The following is a 21,569-nucleotide window of genomic DNA, read 5'->3' on the forward strand; positions in this document are numbered from 1 at the left end:
CCCCTCACGCGGAACCCCTTCATCCATTCAATACACGATTTCAATTGACATTAGTGGCACCTATCGTCGGAAATTTGTAAGCAGTGTACCGCCAACCTCTCTAATATCAAAATGAAACGAGTAAAGTTGCTGGTGTAAATGACGTTTGATAAATACGTCCGTGTTAAAAAAACAAACCTTTATAAAAAATGTCAGGGAAAAAGTGGTCGCTATGGCAACCCCCGCCTTCGAATCTTTTCCTCTCTCCGCGCTTCTTCGTCCTCTCCATCTCCCCCGAATTTCCGCAGCCCTGGAAACTTTCAGTTTCTCGTGCCGTTTTTTCTCTCTCTCTGGCGGAAAGCTTGAGAAACAGCGTCAGTGCCTAATAAAATAATGTTATTTACTGGAGGGCTTTTATAGGGACGCTTTTGACGCTAGAGTTCGCTAGCATCGGCCTCCTTTTATATATAGAATTGATCGTTGGCAACTGCTATATCGAGCGTATAGGCGGAGTGCAGCGCCCCGAGAGGCTCGCGGGCTATCGGGGGAGCGCCGCTGGGATGGCCGCCAGGGGGCCGAGCAGTGACGGTTACCCCTCGCAACGCGGTTCTCAGTCTCATCCGCCGCGCCCGCCTAGCGGCTACATTCCGTACTATTCGCCATCGTTGCGCGGATTCAGTCTAGTCGAAATCGCGGCTCTCAGTGTTTCGCAGGCATCCGCTGGAAAAGGGTTTCCCTGATAAGTAGCGCGTATCTACAGACGAATATGGCAATTAGGCTTAGCAACGCGGCCTTATGCGCGCTAATTTATCTTCTACATGGCGCTTCCGGTACGACGGACCCCGACCAATTCCGTTCGGATTCCACAACGGCGAAATCAGTCTGGAACGCGGCGTCGGCGACTGGGTCGGGCGCCGGAGTCATCGTCTCCGCGCGACACGACCAGGAAGACTTAATTGGCCATCTCGAGAATAACGGGCCAACGACGAGCCGGGTCACGACCGATTCGCCGCCGTCCGAGACGCTGACCGGACCCTCGTCGCCGCTTATTAACGCCAATAACAATCAGAGTGTCCAGGCCAATTCCGAGATAACGGTCACCTCGTGCGAGTTGACCACGGAACGCCGCTTGACCGTTATCAAAAGTGGCGGGTTCCCGAGCGCCTACGGTTCTGGAGTCGATTGCAAGTACTCGGTCAGACGGTATTCGGCCGACGTATGTTCGGTCACTTTCCTCTTCAACGTTTTCGACCTGGAGAACAGCCAAGGATGCCAGAAAGACTTCTTGCAAGTGGAAGAAGGAGAGAAACTTTGCGGATCGAAACCCACCGGCTTTACACGTAATCTTCATCTTCTTTAATCCTTTTATAACAAAGTTTCGTCGAGTTTCTCGGCCGGCCTCCGGGTTCTACGAACGTTAGTTCTTTCCAGTTTCCATCCACGTCCCCACGCGTTACGGATTAAAGTTTCTGGGAATCTCTTTGGGAAAAGGATGGAAAGAAATGTATCGCAATTTTGCCCCAAAACTCCTCGCCCGACTCGCTTTTTTTCTCCTTTGATAGGTCCCGTAACTTTTATTTATTTTTATATATTCTCTGGCGGCGGCGGGGGGGGGGGGGGGGGAGAAACATCCCCTGTTTGTACACCACTTGTCACTAGATGGGGTATATTCCGAACGGACAAGAATGCCCACTTTTATTTTATTTCTCTATCTAGTCCCTCTTTTTTCATCCCAAAATTTGTGGCAAGATTTTTCTTTGTTCCTTAACAGTTTTGAACTGTCGTTTGGTGTCGCGACTTTTGAAATTGGGCATGTTGTAGTCGTTCTGGCTTTGGTTTTTTTGTGTTGGTAACTGTCGGTAGCTATTTGTTACTGGTTGCTAGAAAAATAAAGGGTTACTGACTAGTCTGTACCTTATTACCTGGTTCGTACACGACCTGGAAAACCAGGAAAAGTCAGGGAATTTGAAAATGTTTCCAAAAGGTTAGGGAAAAGTCAGGAAATTTTATAAGGTTTCCAAAAGGTCAGGGAAAAGTAAGGCAATTTTATATGGTTTCCAAAGGGTCACGGTAAAGTCAGGGACTTGGAAAATGATTCCAAAATGTTAGGGAATAGTCAAGGAATTTTAAAATGTCCCAAATAGTAAAGGAATTTTAAAATGACCCCAAAAAAATCAGGCAAATAAATTTTTTAAAGAAAATAATTTTCAAGATTTTTACCTCAAACCATTCATTTATTCTACAAAAATGGTCAGGGAATATTTGGCAATTTGGTCAGGGAAAACCTGGAAATTTCAGGGAATTTAATTCCGGAAATCTTGTACGAACCCTGTTATCATCTATGCACTTGTTACCTGATAATATTAATTTAGAAACCCTGTTGAAACGTTTTTCAAAGTAAAATGGAGTGACCTTTCCCCGTAATACAAACAATTACAACTACAATAACTATGTAGTACTCTAGATTATTTTAAATACTTAATTCATTAAGTTTGAATTTCTTTAAATTTGATTTTTGAACTTTGAATACTTTTATTATCAGGGAATATATACTTCATCCTTTACCAGACTGGTAAATTTAGTTTACAAAGTCAACTTCGTAATTTTTGGAGCTTTAGCTTGTACCGGTATATTTGTTCAAGTAACTAGGAGTCACTGTTACTGGTTCAAAGGACCAGTTTTGAAATTGAACGCGTTCTAGAGGACCATTTGAAAAAACTAATTGACATTTTCATGACCGATAAATGAATACTAGTTCAAAGGGCATGTTTTGAAATTGAAAATTCTCTAGAGGTCTAGTTGAGAAATGATAATTGAAATTTCTATAGTAGAGCTATGGTCACTGGTTCAAAGGACCCAATTGAAAACGTTGTAGAGGACCAGTTGACAATAACAAAATTAAATTTCCATAATAGGGAAATGGTCGTTGGTTCAAAGGACTAGTTTCAAAATTGAAAACGTTGTAGAGGACCAGTTGACAATAACAAAATGAAATTTCCATAATAGGGAAATGGTCGTTGGTTCTAAGGACTAGTTTCAAAATTGAAAACGTTGTAGAGGACCAGTTGACAATAACAAAATTAAATTTCCATAATAGGGAAATGGTCGTTGGTTCAAAGGACTAGTTTCAAAATTGAAAACGTTGTAGAGGACCAGTTGACAATAACAAAATGAAATTTCCATAATAGGGAAATGGTCGTTGGTTCAAAGGACTAGTTTCAAAATTGAAAACGTTGTAGAGGACCAGTTGACAATAACAAAATTAAATTTCCATAATAGGGAAATGGTCGTTGGTTCAAAGGACTAGTTTCAAAATTGAAAACGTTGTAGAGGACCAGTTGACAATAACAAAATTAAATTTCCATAATAGGGAAATGGTCGTTGGTTCAAAGGACTAGTTTCAAAATTGAAAACGTTGTAGAGGACCAGTTGACAATAACAAAATTAAATTTCCATAATAGGGAAATGGTCGTTGGTTCAAAGGACTAGTTTCAAAATTGAAAACGTTGTAGAGGACCAGTTGACAATAACAAAATTAAATTTCCACGTGAGAGAAATGAACACTAGTTCAAAGGACCAATTTTGTAATTGCAAACATTCTAGAGCTCCAGTTAAAAAATCCAGTTGAAATTTCTATAGAGCAATGTTCACTGAAAATATTTGAAATTTACATAATAATGAAATAGTTGTTCGTTCAAAGGACCAATTTCTAGAGCACCAGCTGAAAAAAAATTAATTTTAATAACAGAGGTATGAACACTAATTCAAAGGACCAGTTTCACAATTTAAAACGCTCTAGAGCTGAGTTGAAAAAAGATTTGAAATTTACATAATATAGAAATAGTTGTTCGTTCAAAGGACCAATTTCTAGAGCACCAGCTGAAAATATAATTTAAATTTTAATAACAGAGAAATAAACACTAATTCAAATGACCAGTTTCGCAATTGAAAACGCCCTAGAGGACCAGTTGAACAAAACATTATTTCCAAACCTTCCCTCTGCCGTACCTTTCCCGCCTGGTCTGGTAGATAACAATCAGGATATAAAAAGTATCGATATTTGGCCATAGAGTGGTAAAACTATAGGGTGGCATTGGACTAGATTGTTTATTTATGCGAAGTAACTTGTCGCGGGGTTGACTCGTGTTTGGAGACGGTGGTTTTACCTTTGCCAGTAAGCGAAGTTGGTACTCGCTTTCCCACCGATTTTATTGTGGAAATGGCATTCCAAAGAAGGTGCCACTGACGAAAAAACTTTTCTTTTCTCGCGAAGAATCCCTTCTTACTTTTTTTATTCGTCGCCTGAAAGATGTCAAACTCTGGCAAGATTTACGACTTATACTTCAACGGGTTATAATGGCTTTTCTTTTTGTTTTGTTGGCTTTTCTTCGAGCGTTTCGTTTTCTTTGATTTCCGAGGCGGGCTGGAAATCGACTGTGATTCCTACACTTTTTTTTTACTTATTGTCAGTCCTATTCCGGGGGAGTTCGAAGTGAACTTGGAAGAAATGAAATAAAGAGGGTTTTTTTCCCACTTTTCTAGAAGATGAATCATGGCCGTAATAACGCCATTTATCGAAATCTCCCATCAGTCATTTCGACAAACCGTCGAGCGGAAAAAAAAACATTTTACATTTAAATATACCATTCGCAATTTAATAATATAAAGATATTTCGTTAGAATCAGGCGTTCGTTTTTTGGTCTCAGAGTCGAAATTGATGATGCTTTTTCCCTGGCAACAAATTATTCCGAAGTAGTCCTACAATTTTCCCATAATGACATTTTTTTATTCTATATTTACTTTTCTATTTTCCGAAATTTCAAAAAAGATAATAATAATAATTTTGTGATTTAGGGTACATCATAAGATAGATTTTTATGTGTAGAATTCTAAAATATTTCTGCAGGAATCCATACCTCTTCTTGGATTGCTTATCCTGTCGTATCGCGTATGGTAAGATCACTCTGACGACTTTGGCCCCGCCCACGAGAGAAAAAATCCCCTCTGCGCACGCTCCCCTCTCACGTTGTTGTTTGTTAAGTTAACATAGTGACGTCCAAAAAACCATCGAGACGAAAATCTGCCGCGATAAGCATTCCAAGTAGAGGTATCGATTCCTGATATCTGTTATGGCACTTTAAACAAATATTTAGTTATGCAAATTAACTTTGCGGATAGAGGTTAACGGTAATAGTTAGTGTAGGGAGCTGTTGGCTCGCGTGGCTTGCAGGGCTTTCCACCACTCTCCTACGCATTGTAACCCGGCCACCTGAATTAATGGCTTTAAACGTCGCTTGATGACTTAGGTGCCTTGGGTATTTAGAAGATAATAATAATAATAATAATCAGCTAGGCTAATACCCAAGGCACCACCCTAGGCCTAAGTCATCGAGCGACTTTTAAAGCTACCTACCTAATTCCTACCATTCTAGTTTTACCACCAATATTATTTGAAAGCTTGTTACATTATCATTTGTTTTGGAAATAAGGTATTGATGATCTGTTTATTGAGAATTAAATTCCTTACACGTAAAACAATTATATGATTTTATTAAAGGAAGAATTTAGTCTCCGATGTCGTATTAGCATAAGTTTCACTTTGGGGAATTTTTTACTGAGAGCCAGTAACGGAGTGACGTCATCACAAGAAGAGAATCTCCCCCTAGCGAGGTGCTGTCAAAGGCTACGTGTGCCCGTAATGCAGTCTGTCTTGTAAATAACTCTCAGTAAAACGTTTGAGTGTGAAGAATAGGAAGTGTCACACTTATTTTACATTATTATAAACTTATGGTATTAGTGTTAACCATAAGGGTTCAAATTATTAGGGAAAATACCAAAACTAGGCTTAAGATATCAGGCTTGTGAAATTTTGGTATTACCATTTTACTAAACATTATCTCTCGGCTCGCGCTAGTATCTAGTAGCAACCAATATAAACATCTACCCGCAAATGACGTCAATAATAGGAGCCCAGGAAATGCAGGGAAGCCTACCCTTCCATTTACAAACTCCAGTCTGCTAGTTAATATTTATTTTTCAAGTAAAATCATCATTATTATAATTATATATTTATATACCTCATTCGAAAATCGAATACACCAAGAAAATTCTGACGCTATCTTTTTAAATAAATGATATCAACCCGGTATCTCGTGGTGACGTTCCCCCCCCCCCCCCCTCCACCCTCCAGCAAAGGGTGAAAACTAGTCCATAACATAAGTAACATAATTCACATAAGTATGACACTCCATATTATCACAACGCTAAGTTATTTAATGATAGTCTGTTTCGCCAATGACCATATAAATCATTACGTGGCTAAGGACCTACAAACCAATTGACTATTGAATTTATTATTATATTAGTGAGATATTTTCAAATTTGAGACTTGAACGCTCATATTTATAGCCATCAAACTAATTTGGAAGTTATTTCGCCAGCAAAGAGATTAGAAAAAGGGGTGAGTTTCCGGATAATTATATTATTTAGATATTTTAAATTTGAATTCGCTCAGACTTGAACGCTCATATTTATAGCCATCAAACTATTTAGAAGTAATTTCGCCAGCAAAGAGAGAGTTTCCGGTAACGCAATTTCCGATTATGCAATCACTTAGTAAGTGTAGGGAGCTGTTGGCTCGAACGCGTGGCATGCATGGCTTGTCACCACCCTCCTACGCATTGTAACCCGGCCACCTGAATTAATGGCTTCAAAGGTCGCTTGATGACTTGAGCCTAAGGTGGTGCCAAGGGTATTAGCCTAGCTGATTATCTTTTTATCTTTTTTTATCTTTACGACAGACTATCATTAACAAAAATCGTTCAGTGTCATACTTATATTATTATGTTACTTATGATCAGAGTAATAATTGGAAAAGTTTAATAAAATAAGCAAGGGAGGCTATTCTGTAAAAATCAAATGTGACAAAAAAAATGATTGGTCAGAAATGACAGTGCGCGTGTGCAGAAGAGGCTGCTATCGAAACATCAAACTGTCGATTAATTAAATAATATTGGTCTGTATTGCCAATTTAAGTCTTGGGCACCAAAAATAAACAGGTATTTGTCTTCCACTAGTGCATTTGGTTTATGATTGGACTCAAATACCGGATATAGCGTAACATACTGCCACTACTTAAAATTGAACTTGCACAATCGATAGTTTGATATTTCGATATCCGCCCCTTCTGCACACGCGCATTGCCATTTTTGACGGATAGAGATATTTTGGTCATTTTTGATTTTTACCGAATAGCCTTCCTGCATGCATCAAACAAGGTAAAATAAATATTTAATTATTGAATGCTTACTTCTAGTGTTGTAAGTTCCGGAAAATGACCGAGGCCTTTTTTTCCGAAAAATGTATCATATTTTTTCCGAAAAAAATAAAAAGTTTTCATTCTATGATTAGTCTAATATATTGTTTGCAAATTCAAATAAAGCGGAATTTTCGCCTCATTTTTTCGAATCTTAAGGTAAAACTAAACCTCTAGACTATTTTAGGCGAGACTATATAGTCCAGGGGGGATGAAAATATGGTAGTCACATGACTTTGTGGAGAACTGCAGCGCCATCTATCCTACGAAATTCGAACTATTATTCATTTTATTTTGCTAATGGCGGTTTGAATTTTCTAAATTATCTAATAATTATTATTATTATTATTTAAAACATTTTGTAATAGAAAAGTGTAAGTTAATTAGCTGTCTGCAGTATCTGGAAGGAATAATTTTTTCTTAGCCGTCGCACGGCCAACTATGAACACGAGTTACCGAATCGAAGTTGCCTGTGAAATGGTAGTCACGTGATTTTGTTTTCTCATTTTAACAAGTTGGCTAAGACCAAATTTATTTTATAGTTTCGCCTATTCGGAAAATTTTCTGGAAATTTTTCCGCATTTTATTTTTCTGGACAATTAACAACTCTACTTACTTCCCAATGTTTGATATAACAATATAAATCTTTCAATTTTGACATTGGCAAACAATATTAAACCATTATTAATTGGTAATTGTGTCCCTATAAATCTCTTATTTCGTAGAATTTTAATTTCACAATTAAATTTCAATTTATTTACCGAGATTTCGGGTTAGCTGGGACTAAATCGAAAATACGAACGCCTAATTATCACGCGGAAACAGCGCTTTCAAAAGTTTGAGAAACGATCGTGTCCAGACCGTCCCATTGTCCTCCGCGCGCTGCCTTATCTTCGGAGTATCGTAAGCAAAATAAATGATCCTCCGAAATATTCCAAGCCCCAAGTTATACCGAGTAAGACTATACAAAATTTAGACACCTTTAGCTTCTCCCGAAATGGGCCGCTTGCTAAATTGAGTGTCCAGGCCGCTTACGAAGGCGAAGCGATGGGGACGCTCATTCATCACTAATGAACCGATTCGGGCTCCTCATTTGTCGGGCCAGTCTTCGAGCCTCTTTTATCAAAGTCTTCTCTCTTGATTTTCGCTTCTGTTTGCACTTTTTGGGCCAGCCCAGAAACTCGGCCACCGAGAGGGGGGGCCACTCTATTAACTTCTCTCTCTCTCTCTCCCTCTGCTCTCGGGCGTCTAGGTAGCGTTCCATTCCATCACCCGGAAGAGGAAGTGACGATGTGGTTCCACTCGGACCGGGGCAGCCTGGGCGGGGCGGGCTTCATGACGACGGTGGTGCAGAGAGAATGCCCACCTCCCGATTGCGATCGAAAATATTCGGACGCCAGCTTCGAGATTCGATCGCCCAATTTCCCCGAACCCTACGAGAATCGCCAACTATGCGACTACACCGTGCTTCGGAGTTCGCCCCAAGTTTGCAGGTAGGCAATCGACGCGCATTCCTAAACGATCACTCCGCGCTAACAAACCCCGACACGCCTATTCGTTCTGCCTTTTGTATCTCTGATACTAATCCTCTATAAGCCTTTTCTCATACGTGTTACCACAAGTAAATAATGAGTCTTTTACATATAAGCGTATGTGAGATCTCTTAGAGATAAGTGTATGTGAGATCTCTTAGATATAAGTGTATGTGAGATCTCTTAGAGATAAGTGTATGTGAGATCTCTTAGAGATAAGTGTATGTGAGATCTCTTAGAGATAAGTGTATGTGAGATCTCTTAGAGATAAGTGTATGTGAGATCTCTTAAAGATAATATATTTGAGACCTCTTAAAGATAATATATTTGAGACCTCCTAAAGATAATATATTTCAGATCTCTTAAAGATAATATATTTGAGATATCTTAAAGATAATATATTTGAGACCCCTTAAAGATAATATATTTGAGACCTCTTAAAGATAATATATTCGAGACCTCTTAAAGATAATATATTTGAGACCTCTTAAAGATAATATATTTAAGACCTCTTAAAGATAATATATTTGAGATCTCTTAAAGATAATATATTTGAGACCCCTTAAAGATAATATATTTGAGACCTCTTAAAGATAATATATTCGAGACCTCTTAAAGATAATATATTTGAGACCCCTTAAAGATAATATATTTAAGACCTCTTAAAGATAATATATTCGAGACCTCGTAAAGATAATATATTTGAGACCCCTTAAAGATAATATATTCGAGACCTCTTAAAGATAATATATTCGAGACCTCTTAAAGATAATATATTTGAGACCTCTTAAAGATAATATATTTGAGACCTCTTAAAGATAATATATTTGAGACCCCTTAAAGATAATATATTTGAGACCTCTTAAAGATAATATATTTAAGACCTCTTAAAGATAATATATTTGAGACCTCTTAAAGATAATATATTTGAGACCTCTTAAAGATAATATATTTGAGACCTCTTAAAGATAATATATTTGAGACCTCTTAAAGAAAATATATTTGAGACCTCTTAAAGATAATATATTCGAGACCTCTTAAAGATAATATATTCGAGACCTCTTAAAGATAATATATTCGAGACCTCTTAAAGATAATATATTCGAGACCTCTTAAAGATAATATATTCGAGACCTCTTAAAGATAATATATTTGAGACCTCTTAAAGATAATATATTTGAGACCTCTTAAAGATAATATATTCGAGACCTCTTAAAGATAATATATTCGAGACCCCTTAAAGGTAATATATTTAAGACCTCTTAAAGATAATATATTTGAGACCTCTTAAAGATAATATATTTAAGACCTCTTAAAGATAATATATTCGAGACCTCTTAAAGATAATATATTCGAGACTTCTTAAAGATAATATATTTGAGACCTCTTAAAGATAATATATTTGAGACCTCTTAAAGATAATATATTTAAGACCTCTTAAAGATAATATATTCGAGACCTCTTAAAGGTGCATCAAAATTCTAAGAAGGAATTCTTCTCTTGAGAAGAGTTCTACGTGATAATTTTTATCTTCGTGAGAACTCCCTAAAAAACGTCAAATGTAAAAAGATGCTTACGGGAATCCCACCAACGTTGTACTCTAAGCCTTTGACAATAAATATTATATTAACACAATTTTATGACCATATATAACGGAAGAAAACATTTGATTTATAATTTAAAAGGAAGATTTCATCGGAAATTAACTAACCACTCTGTATTCTCCGAAATTCTTTTTCGTCCACAAAAATATTATCATGTTTATTTCCTTCAGCATCAAGTAAACTGACTAGAATATTAGCTGCCATTTGCATTTATAATCCCCCCCCCTGTTGCCGTGGCAACCGAAAATGTTTTTGACCACTTAAAACAAAAATAAGATATTTTCCTTATTTTACCCCAAAATGTTCCAATTTACCCAAACTTGATGAAATTTACCTAAGTGTGGTCCAAATTACCCATTTCGTGATTTTCAAAGTTTTTAAATGGTGATTTTTGTGGTCAAAATCATTTTCGGTTGCCATGGCAAATCGAATGGGTAGTGCAACGTCTCCTTTTGGGAAATTTCATATCTCATATAAGTCTACATTACGCCCGTCTATGAACAAAATCGGCAATAAACACCTCGGGTACTCTCCTTGTTAGAGATAAGTATTAAGATCCTTATCCTACTAAAATTTACCTTTTCAATCAATAGAGTAATGGCAGTGCTACGTCACAGGACGTCACCCATGCGTTTTCCTATTCATAAAAAATTCGCGCCCACAATGGCGGCCATGGCCAAAGCTACGGAGTGCTACTACTCTATTGTTACTTCTTAGTCTCGCTGATTTTTCAAAATATGTTTCGGAAGAAAAAATAGTGCGTTATACCATACATCATATTCTAACGTTATTACGGATTAGAATATTGTTGATACATATGTTAATATCCCTACGCAGTGTGGGCCAGCTATTTTACATTTTTTGTAGGTATTTCTAACCAATTTTTAAAACGACCACAAGTTTGCCAGATAAATAATTTATACAAACTTTAAGTTTTTGTTTATTTTTATTTTTTCTTTTGCATTTAAATTTTTGTAAACTTTTCTTACGACTAAATAAACTATAAAATGTTGAATTAAAAAAAATAGAGAGAAACTAAACCAACAATGTTCAATTCAATATTAAAAAAAAAAATATTTCCATGGAAAATCTAGCCACTTGTTTCATTTTTACATCGTGAATGGATACTTTTCTCTTAAGAGGCATATTATGTACTTCTGGTATTACCAAATTTTTTGGTGTGTTCGTGGAACGTTTAGTGCCCTTACAGGACCAATAGTTGATTTTATTAAAATAAAAAGTGGTCTTGCCCAACTTGTTAAAATGTTGCTCTTACGTCACAAGACACAGCTTTATTAGTATATTTTGCGCACGAGCGATTTGCACGCGCGCTCGCGACTGTAGCGCGCGCTAGTAGGCTTGTGAAAGTAAGAGACTGTGACGTAAGAGCAACATCTAAACAACAAGGCCACGCTAGTTTATAAAAAGAACTTTTCTTTAAAGCTTTCGCGGTTTTGGACTAAATTATTTGGGATCATTTGGTTTTTATAGAATAGCTCAATCTGACTTTTTTAGAACGCGCCAACATCGTCCAATGAAAGGTATTAAAAGGGACGGGAAAAAGTTAAAAGCAGTCTGTTTACATAGTTGTTACTCTCCCAGCTAACTAGATTTTAAAGTGCGCATGGATTTCCGAATCATTTAGGTAGACTCTTCACAGGGTGGTTATCTCCCTGCTGGTTAGATGAATTTTCCCCCGAGTTCTTCGGTTTCCCCTTCCATAAAAACTTGTACAGTTTAACGGTAATAGTTAGTGTAAGGAGCTGTTGGCTCGCGTGGCATGAAGGGCTGGCCACCACCCTCCTACGCATTGTAACCCGGCCACCTGTTTAAAGGCATTGAAAGTCGCTAGATGACTTGGGCCAAGGGTATTAGCCTAGCTGATTATTATTTATTTATACCGAAGATAATATAGACCGCGTACCGTAGGTTCGACATCACTGCCTCGCGTAGAGTTCGGCGTTTGGATAAAAATTAACCACTTATTTTATTTATATCCATAACCAAGAATGTATTTATTTATACTCAGGGAGAATAAATATGTCGAGACTATCGACGGACACGTTGAGGCCCTAACCCCGTCACGCTAAGAAGGGGGGGGGGGGAAGGAAAAAAGGAGGCGGTCTTATTTTTTGCGTCCTCGCAGCAGCGTTAATCGCGTCGAAAAACGTAATTTTTAAGAACCAATGAGATTGCAGTATTATTTGATTTTATTAAAGCGGAGGAGCATACCGGGGGCCCCAACGGGTGGCATTGGAGAAACGCTAAAAATAATCTCGACATATTCATTCTCCCTGAGTATAAATAAATACATTCTTGCCATAACCTACAATTATCCGAAAATATAAATTATTTTTTGCATGTTAAATCGTTGTTTATCCATCGATAATATCCATAAATAAACAGTTAACCAAAATATTTACGATTAATTGAAATTTTGTCAGTTAATTTATCTGTTACGCAGAGCTCTAGCCTCGCGCGTAGTCAGTAGCGGTTACCCACTTCCCGCCGGAACTCCGAAAAAATTAGCTCCATAGTTACCATGGTAACCAACCTTAGATAGTGTATTACGGCAACCGGTGGTGGCCGATTTTTCGGTGGTCACGTGCCGGAAATGGGTAATCGCTTCGTTTCGAAACCGTAAACCTAGTCCTCGGAATTGTTTATTCATTATCCACAAAATTTCCGATTTATTTAACAAAAGTTAGTAAAAATAATATAATTTTAACTTATTTAATTATGTTTTTTACGCAACCAAGCATTTATTTGAATTAAAATGGTATTTATTTAAATAATTGTTCCACTTTCGATTATTTAAACATTTTACAATTATTATTCAAATATTGGTTATTTAAATAAATATTATTTAAATATCGTCGAACTTATTTTATCCATGGATAAAAGTTAATCTAACGCCGACCTCTACGACGGTAAACATGAAAGCTCTCTGAATTCTAATCTACATTATCTTTGTTTATACTAAGGTTGAATTAATTAGGTTGTAACTATTATTAACGTTTCTTACAATCCACATCCTTGTGATATCTCTTTATAACCAGTGTAGGGTTGCCAAAATACCAGGTAATTTGATTAATTCTCTCAAAGTCAGGGAAAAATTTGGAAATGTTAAAAATTAGGTTAAAATTCAGAGAAATTTCAGGGAATTTAATTTTGGTTGAAAATAGGAAACCTTAAAACGTTCGTTAAAAATAGCTAAATTTTGCCACAAAATAAGTCAAACAAAATCCGCGGAAATGGCCTGGGAAAATCTTTAAAAATAAGAGAATTTGAATATAGCTCTCCAAGTCAGGGAATTTTAAAAATTAGTGTAGAATTAAGATGAAAATAAGGGAATTTTAATATAGCTCTCCAAGTCAGGGAATTTTAAAAATTAGTGTAGAATTAAGATGAAAATAAGGGAATTTTAATATAGCTCTCCAAGTCAGGGAATTTTAAAAATTAGTGTAGAATTAAGATAAATATCAGGGAATTTAATTTTGGTTTCAGATAGGAAACCTTAATATATAGGCACAAAATAGTTCTTTTTATAAAATAACCTTGGCCATCTTGTTGAAATGTTGCCTCCCCGCTTCAGCTGTGGATCCGTTTTCTCTCCCACTAAAGAGTTTATGAACTCATTCTTAGGCATTGGTTGAACTATTCCAGGGCAACATTTTAACAAGTTGGGCAAGCGTAATGACATTTTATAAAATTAACTATTAGCCAACCAGGCAAAAATCTCCGGAAATGTCCAAGGAAAATCTGAAAAAATAAAGGAATTTATGGCAACTCTGCCATGTTAGATATTTTGGAACTCATTTTAACCCAATGAATTTGTGTGCGATATATCAGAAACACCCTGTAAAAATAATAATAATAATCAGCTAGGCTAATACCCAAGGCACCACCTTAGGCCTAAGTCATCAAGCGACTTTTGAAGCCTTTAATTCAGGTGGCCGGGTTTACTTTTATGAGGAGAAAAGCTAATATTTCATACATATGACCCGTAATAAAAATATCTCTAAAATCCACTTTAGGTTAGAAATAAATTGTTGATTTCTATTTCCGCATTAGTCCAAACAAACATTTTATCCGAACTATCCCGGAAAACAAACTATGATTTTTATTTCTGAGTGGCATTAAGTCAAACCGTTTTTCTCTAAAAACGCTTTTAGCCAAATACTCGTTGGTCCCCTTTTTATCCGAGGGTTTTTCGTGGGTTTATTGTGTTTGGGGAGTTTTTTTTGTCTAACCGTACAAGAAAGGATGTGAGATGGAAGCAATCTTTTTCGTATATTTTCCAGGGAGAAGGTAGCCTATAAGGGAAGCCAAAACTTCCAAGGAAATTAGCTTTTGATTGTACCCCTTTTTTGCGCCTGATTCTCGGTGGTCCTAAACCGGCCTGCCGTTTTTCCTATACAGGCCGAGCGGAACGCCTCGGATATGGCTAAACGTCAAGAAATACAAATATTGGAGAGATTTATTAGGGAGGAATATGGCCCCTGGGGGGCGCAAACATCGACCTTTGGCGCTCGGAGCGACGCTAATGATGAAGCTGGAAGCCCCAAGCCGCCCATCGTCGAGACTTAGGAACGTACCTCCGTATCGTAACCTCGCCTTGGAACGGTCAAAATACTGTGGCGTTTCGGAGTTTCGACTGTATCCTAGGCGCGAAACAAAAAGTGGGTAGCGGCGCCCTCTCTCGAGAGGGGAAAACACTATCGGATTTTTTTTTACGCCGCGATGTTGACATAATGTTAGCCTTCATCTATTATTTTGGAATATGTTTGGCCCTCCTTCGGGTCCGCTTTGCTGCCCCCCCCCCCCCCCCGCGTCTCTTAAGCAGCCGATAGAACGATGTTTAAGCCTTTGCCTATTTTTTAGGCCGTCCGAAGTTTTATCAATTTCTCCCGGGGCCACTTAGAAGGGCTTTTCCTGAATGGCCGCTTTTTAAAGTATTCCCATATTTTATCTGTCATGGAGCGCCAGGGGGCGTTACGTGCCTGCTAGTTTCCCATTGTTACTCTGCCTAGACTCGGCTTCTCACGCGTTTAGTTTACGTCATCACGGTACACGGTTTATTCTTTATCTTTCTCAGCCTATAATAATAACTCTGGATTTATTGCTATTCAATTTTATATAGTTCTATTATTGAGATAAGGTTACGAGAACGTAATTATGTCTACCACCAGAAGCCTCTAACTCGCCCAAAATCGTGAAACGTCCATTGAGTTGGGAATATTAATCTAGAGATCCAATCAAATCTGCTCCCCGCGAAACAAGTTTTTGAAAATTACGAATGTGCTGTCTCCTCCAAAATGACGAGAAAACGTTATCATATGACCCGTGGTGCCATCCATTGTTTTTGAAAAAAAAATATATTTTTGTCGGAAAACGCGTCTTATATGAACGAACCATTGAGAGATAGACGGCGCCACAGGTAGAATGATAAAGTTTTCTCGTCATTTGGGAGCAGACGGCAGTATTGTTATTTTTTAAAAACGTGTTTCGCGAAATACTGAAATCCGACGTTTTGATTGGACCTCTAGATTAATATTCCCAACTTAATGGAAACGTCTCGTTTTCGAACTAGAGGTATTCGGAGGGATACAGATTTGTAAAGGCGATATGTGGCCAGAAAATATAGTCCTCTCGATATATTCATACCGAGGGACTTTAGGTATACAAATCAGCTGTGAAATCACGTAAATTTAGTAGCTTTAATAACTTTAATCAATCAATATTGAAATCACTTGAAATCTGAAAATCAGATCTACAAAATTTCTAACATTGGAATGATTGGATAGCCCTTCGATTCATACGCCAGCAGTAGCGGAGAAAACATTAGAAAAATGCAGACGAATCTGTACATTTTAGCTCGTAGAATTCCCATAGGATTTTGCTGGGGATTTTAAATTTTGAGAGACTCGCCTCGTTTTGATTGAACTTGGTAAGTTCTACATTGTAAAGGTGATAAATGTTAAATCTATTATTCGCTATCATAAATATACTAATGAACAATAAACGTGATTCTGAAGGCGATATCTCCGTATAATTTTCTCAATACGTTTTGTAAAGCCTTAAGCCTTGTCCGCCTTTCGCGTCTAAAGTCTTAAACCAAGGATGATCTATACCTACGTTTCAGGTTTGCCAACCAACGTTTTGGAGAGCAAACTACTTTTTCGCTATAAAGATTAAATATAGCGCTCACTAGACTCGCTATTCGTAGGCAACGTTAATTTCTTCTTTGCTCCGTGTCGAAAACAAGATGTTTCAAAAGTTTTACTTTGGCGGTATAGGGAGTTAGAGGCTTCTCTTATTATAGGCTTCTGCTAACACGTATAGATGGGGTTGGTAGGCCTGATCCCTGTAAATTCGCTTCACATTGAGCTTCGGCGTTGCGCGGGTCGAACACTTTTATAGGCGCTGGTAGAGCTTAAGTACTCGAATTTCTCCCAACATTTACGGTTTCGTATAAATATAATTTCCCCATAATAATAAATATATGATAAGTCATAAAAATTTAATAAGCCATAAAAATAAAAAATTGTATAAAACCGCGCATTACAGGTAGTAATACGATCTTTATTTTAGAGACAATTTTTAGCCATTTTTGCCATATAATCTAAAATAATTAAGTAGGCAGTCATAAACATAATTAACCCATAACATAACCATAAACCATAAAAGTAATAGGTTATAAAACGGGGTTGTTATTATAGATCGCAATTTGAATATATTCACTCTGTTTGTCGTTAAAGACAATAATGGCTTCATATAATTCCATTAGACTACTGCGTATAAATATGATAGCGTAAACTCCCGTATAAACATAACCCATAAAAGTATAATGGGCCATAAAAATAGCGTTTTAGGAATATATTGGATGAAATCAAACCCGGATTTTGTAAAGAACAACCTGTATTATGCAGGGTTGCCACACGGCAGGGACAACATTGAATTTAAAAATTGGCCTAAAAAGTCAGGGAATTTTAAGAATTTGTAAAAGATCAGGGAATTCGATTTTATCTTGACGCTTTTTGAAGGCAATTTTACTCTAGATCGATGACTAATTCTATGATTATCATTTATTTCCTTGAAAGTTTGGCCTTATTACTGAAATATTAGTCCATTTAAATTTATTAACTTCGGATAAAAGTAAAATATAAAATAAAATAAAAATTTTGACCTTAAAAATTCAGGGGAAATCTCTTAAAATGGTCGGGGAAAACAGAGAATTTTAATCTGAAAATTTTGTGGCAACCCTGCTTTGACTTTACGATATCTTCATCCTCAGGGAATTTGAATCTGAAATTTTGTGGCAACCCTGTTATGTTTATCAAATTATACCGTACATCGACGCAATTCCCTGACTACATAAAACGTAATAAACCGTAAAGCGAGGTTGGCCAGATAAACCCCTCTACCCCCAAATCAAACAAATGGTTTATCCCCCCACGGTCTTACTAAAAGGAACGTACTTTTTGCTTTTATGGCACATGCCGGACGACAACGAATCTAGGTTACGTTTGGAAGTGATCTCCTTTGATGTGGAGAGTGCCGAACATTGCGACGCCGATTCGGTCGAGATAAAAGGCAACAAACTCTGCGGGAATCTTCCCTACGGAGAAATAGGTGAATAGAATTTTGGTTTCTCCCCCTCCCCCACCTTTCCCCTTTTCCTCTTTGGCTTTTTACGAGGCCCAGTTTACTCTTTTATACTACGCCATCTACCGGTTTGTTGTTACTGTCGCTTTGGAGCCTTCGCTGGCCCGTCTCCATTGTTGAGTCGAGAGAAATTCCCCTCGAAACGGTGATTTCAATAATTGAGGAAGGCGACGCCAGAGGGGGCGACGGACGGTAACAATAGACCACCCTTTCCCGGTTTAAAGAGACAAATAATAACGCGTTTTGTCTCCCGAATTGGCCGTGCCTTTTCTCTCTAGTTTCCGTGGATTTCACGGAGCCTTTGGTGGTGCTGCGCTTCCGCAGTGATCACGCCACCACGCGGGACGGTTTCCATTTCCGGGGGACTCAGGAGGAAACCGGATGCGAGCCCGAAGCCTCCAAAGCCACGTCCGGCGTCGACGACCACGCCAAACTTCCCCTGGCGGACGACGAGCGAACGACGCCCGTCATCGGGGCCAAATCTTCGCCTAATTCGCTTCCACTTTCCACCGCCGCTATTGTCAACGCGACGACCGAAGGAGGTGTTGATGTCGTCAAAAGTGACGCGCAGCCTTTAACGACATCTAGCGGAGAGCGGGAGAACTTGACCACCACCATCAGCATCACGACGACAAGTTCGCCCGTTCCGCTTCTGGATGTGTCAAATTTCACCAAAAGCGAACCGCCGAGTTCGCGATAGATTTTAATGAGCTATCGTTATAAACATTTTAATTGGGATGAAATGCGGAACACGATATTCCGCGTAGATGAAGTTATAACCGACGGCCTACTTTCACTTGTTTTTTGCCAAAAATACGTTACGTACTAATTTGGTCGTACCTGGCTCGCCAGTCATCGTAACTCTGATTTCGGAAATGACAGATTATAATTTATACTAAGGGCCTAATTATATAATAAGGCTAATACCATAAGTAACGTAGTAACAAAAGTATGACAATTATCCAAAATAATATCACCGAACTGATTTTCAGAGTTATTTCGTGATCAAGAGAGCCCCCTAGCGTCTAACAACTACTACCAAGGACTATTATACATTGCTTAGTTCATTTGCAAGTCCAAGGGGCAGCTGTCATTGTCGAAAAAAACTTTCGGTCTGAAAATTAGTATTAAAACAATGGTAGTGTCATACTTTTTGTTATTATGTTACTTCCGGTAATACGCTGTAGCAAATGTAATTCGTTGGAAATTAACAAGCCAGTGATGAAAATTCGTAACCAAAGATATCAAATGGAGTCCTCATGTTATCAACTAACGCTGACCAAATTATTTTACATAGGAAAAGAAGTTAAAACTTCCTTTGATTACCAACTAACCATGTCCGGGTCCAGAATTTACTTCCACCTATTGCCAATTCGTCCCAAACCTTTGAATCAATTTTAATTTTTCGCTGTCCAATTACGATAACTCTACAAAGTCGTATGGCCAATCGAAAAATATAACTTATTTTTAAAAAATTTACTCTTCCTCTTTTGAGCGGTTGATATAGTTTCCCTTAATGGAAGTAGAAACTAAAAGAAAAAAAATCTTCTACGACTTATTTTTAAATTATCTAGTTCCATTTAAACCTGGTGGCCGAAATTGGAAATTCGTTGCTATAACATATAAGAGTTCATATAGTTTAAGGAAGGATTATATCGAATAAATCCGATTAAAATTGAAATGGTGGGTTTTGTTGTAATATATTTAATCCGCGGAATAAAATGGCAGGAAGTAGTTTAAATCAGTCAGAAAATTAAACTTACAAAGTAATTATTTCCCCCTTCCCCTTCGGTTACATTCGCTGCTGCCTTCTGGTGGCCAAATTAAGCAACGAAAGAGAGAGAGAGAGAGAGAGAGAGCTATGACTGGAAAGATAAGATTTGATAGCCCCGTCCCTTTTCCATTTGGCCCCTTCACGGAACGAGATTTTCGCGATCCGTCTTGGATCTTCGATCGAAATTCTGCCTGGAGCATTTTGGATCAAATTACCTTTCCAGAGCTCATTATCTTTAGGAAGATCCTAGCCCCCCTATTGGAATACGGATTGGGGGAGGGGGTATGATTTGGACATGAGAGGATAAGCGATGAAACGTTGTTAGCCAATGAATTATATCTTTGATACAACGCACCAGGCCCGAAGATATTTGATGGATATATTTCTTCCCGTTATTTAAATATATTTTCGGTATGTTATTATAATTCATTCATCAAAATTTGATAGATTTGAGAACTAGAATAAACAAATTAAGTACACGTAAAACCATATGTAACCTAGTTACTCATAAGTATGCCGTAAAAGCATTTTCTTTAATGAAACGTTGTTCACGGGATATGACGTAAATTACGTCACTTCCAACTCCGTGACGAAAACGCGTCATCAACTTTATAGATGGGAAACGGAAGTTAGTCAATTCCTCGCTCGTTTCTGGCTATGTAAATTTATAGTTTAGCTCGTGCCTCACGATCACGTGATTTCGTTTTCATGGTAACCTTTTCAATAGCGTAAGTATTACGTGGATTTTTAAGTTTTGGGTCCATTTATTGTATTAACCGTGTGAAATAAGATCTCATTGAAATTTTTCGACGGAAATGTTATAGTATAGAGGCATACTTATGAATAATTACGTTACATTTGGTAAACCTTTATGATTTCTCTAATGAGGAAATGCTCAGAAAAATAAACATTTTAACGAGAAAAAGTTATATATATTGTGCCAAGTTTAAAAAGAAACACCATTCGAAAATAATACTTATCCTTCCAAAGTTATATCTACTCCACGAAGAGAAAACTATTATACGAACGACGCGAAAAATTCGTATCTTCCATCCTTTTAGATCCATCCTTGTCCTTTATCAAAAATAAAAAAGAAACCAAGTTCTAGACGATATCAAGGTAAAGAGACATAAGAGAACATAAAATATCGTTTTCCGCGCTACCAAAAACTCGTCCCAAGAAGTAACATAAAAAGAAGAAGTTAGTGACCAAGGCTTAGAATTCATTTAGGAGAGTGTGTTTATAAGCATCTCCTGCGTTCAACCCTATTTAGTTATTTATATTTTCTACCGCGGGTAGTAGTAAAAAATGTTTTTCCCAGGTAAATATTTTTCTTTTTATCTCCTTTTTTTACAGGCAAGATATGAAACCGAAAAAATAAAATTTAAAAAAATATATAAATAATGTTCCTATCTTATGGTCTTTTAAAATATTCAAATATTTAAATATTTAAAAACAAATTGTAATATTTTATGCATTATCGCAAAGTTTCCTAGTTTATTTTTAGGTTGATAGAGTGGCATTTATATAACTATTAAAGTTATAACGTGCTCTTATTTCGCGTTTAATTATTTATAGATTCCATTTAGCATAAGTAACCTAATAGCTCTTATGTTACTTATGATATAACTAAATACTTTTGAAATTAATATTTACTAAATAAGACCGTTCACTTAAAATAAGTTATTGTGGAACA

The 21,569-nt window shown here is 37.3% G+C and overlaps 1 protein-coding gene across 1 annotated transcript; it reads left to right on the forward strand.

Moving 5' to 3' along the window:
* Positions 1-665: 665 nt before the first annotated feature.
* Positions 666-19,592, forward strand: LOC149953225 (complement C1s subcomponent-like). The gene is made up of 4 exons (XM_090168830.1): positions 666-1,319; positions 8,548-8,788; positions 17,954-18,066; positions 18,378-19,592. Exons 1-4 carry the CDS (start codon positions 746-748, stop codon positions 18,797-18,799), a joined length of 1,350 nt encoding a protein of 449 aa, XP_090024956.1. The 5' UTR covers positions 666-745; the 3' UTR covers positions 18,800-19,592.
* The last annotated feature ends 1,977 nt before the right edge of the window (positions 19,593-21,569 follow it).

Source organism: Leiobunum rupestre, chromosome 3, assembly GCF_980474605.1.
Source record: "Leiobunum rupestre chromosome 3, qqLeiRupe1.1.hap1, whole genome shotgun sequence".
NCBI classification, from domain to species: Eukaryota; Metazoa; Arthropoda; class Arachnida; order Opiliones; family Sclerosomatidae; genus Leiobunum; species Leiobunum rupestre.

Bases quoted from the DNA above. Each gene is read 5' to 3' on its own strand.
- LOC149953225 (XM_090168830.1), top strand. From the start codon at position 746: ATGGCAATTAGGCTTAGCAACGCGGCCTTATGCGCGCTAATTTATCTT. The intron at 1,320-8,547 runs GTAATCTTCATC...TCGGGCGTCTAG, and splicing joins GAAACCCACCGGCTTTACAC to GTAGCGTTCCATTCCATCAC. The intron at 8,789-17,953 runs GTAGGCAATCGA...CAACGAATCTAG, and splicing joins AGTTCGCCCCAAGTTTGCAG to GTTACGTTTGGAAGTGATCT.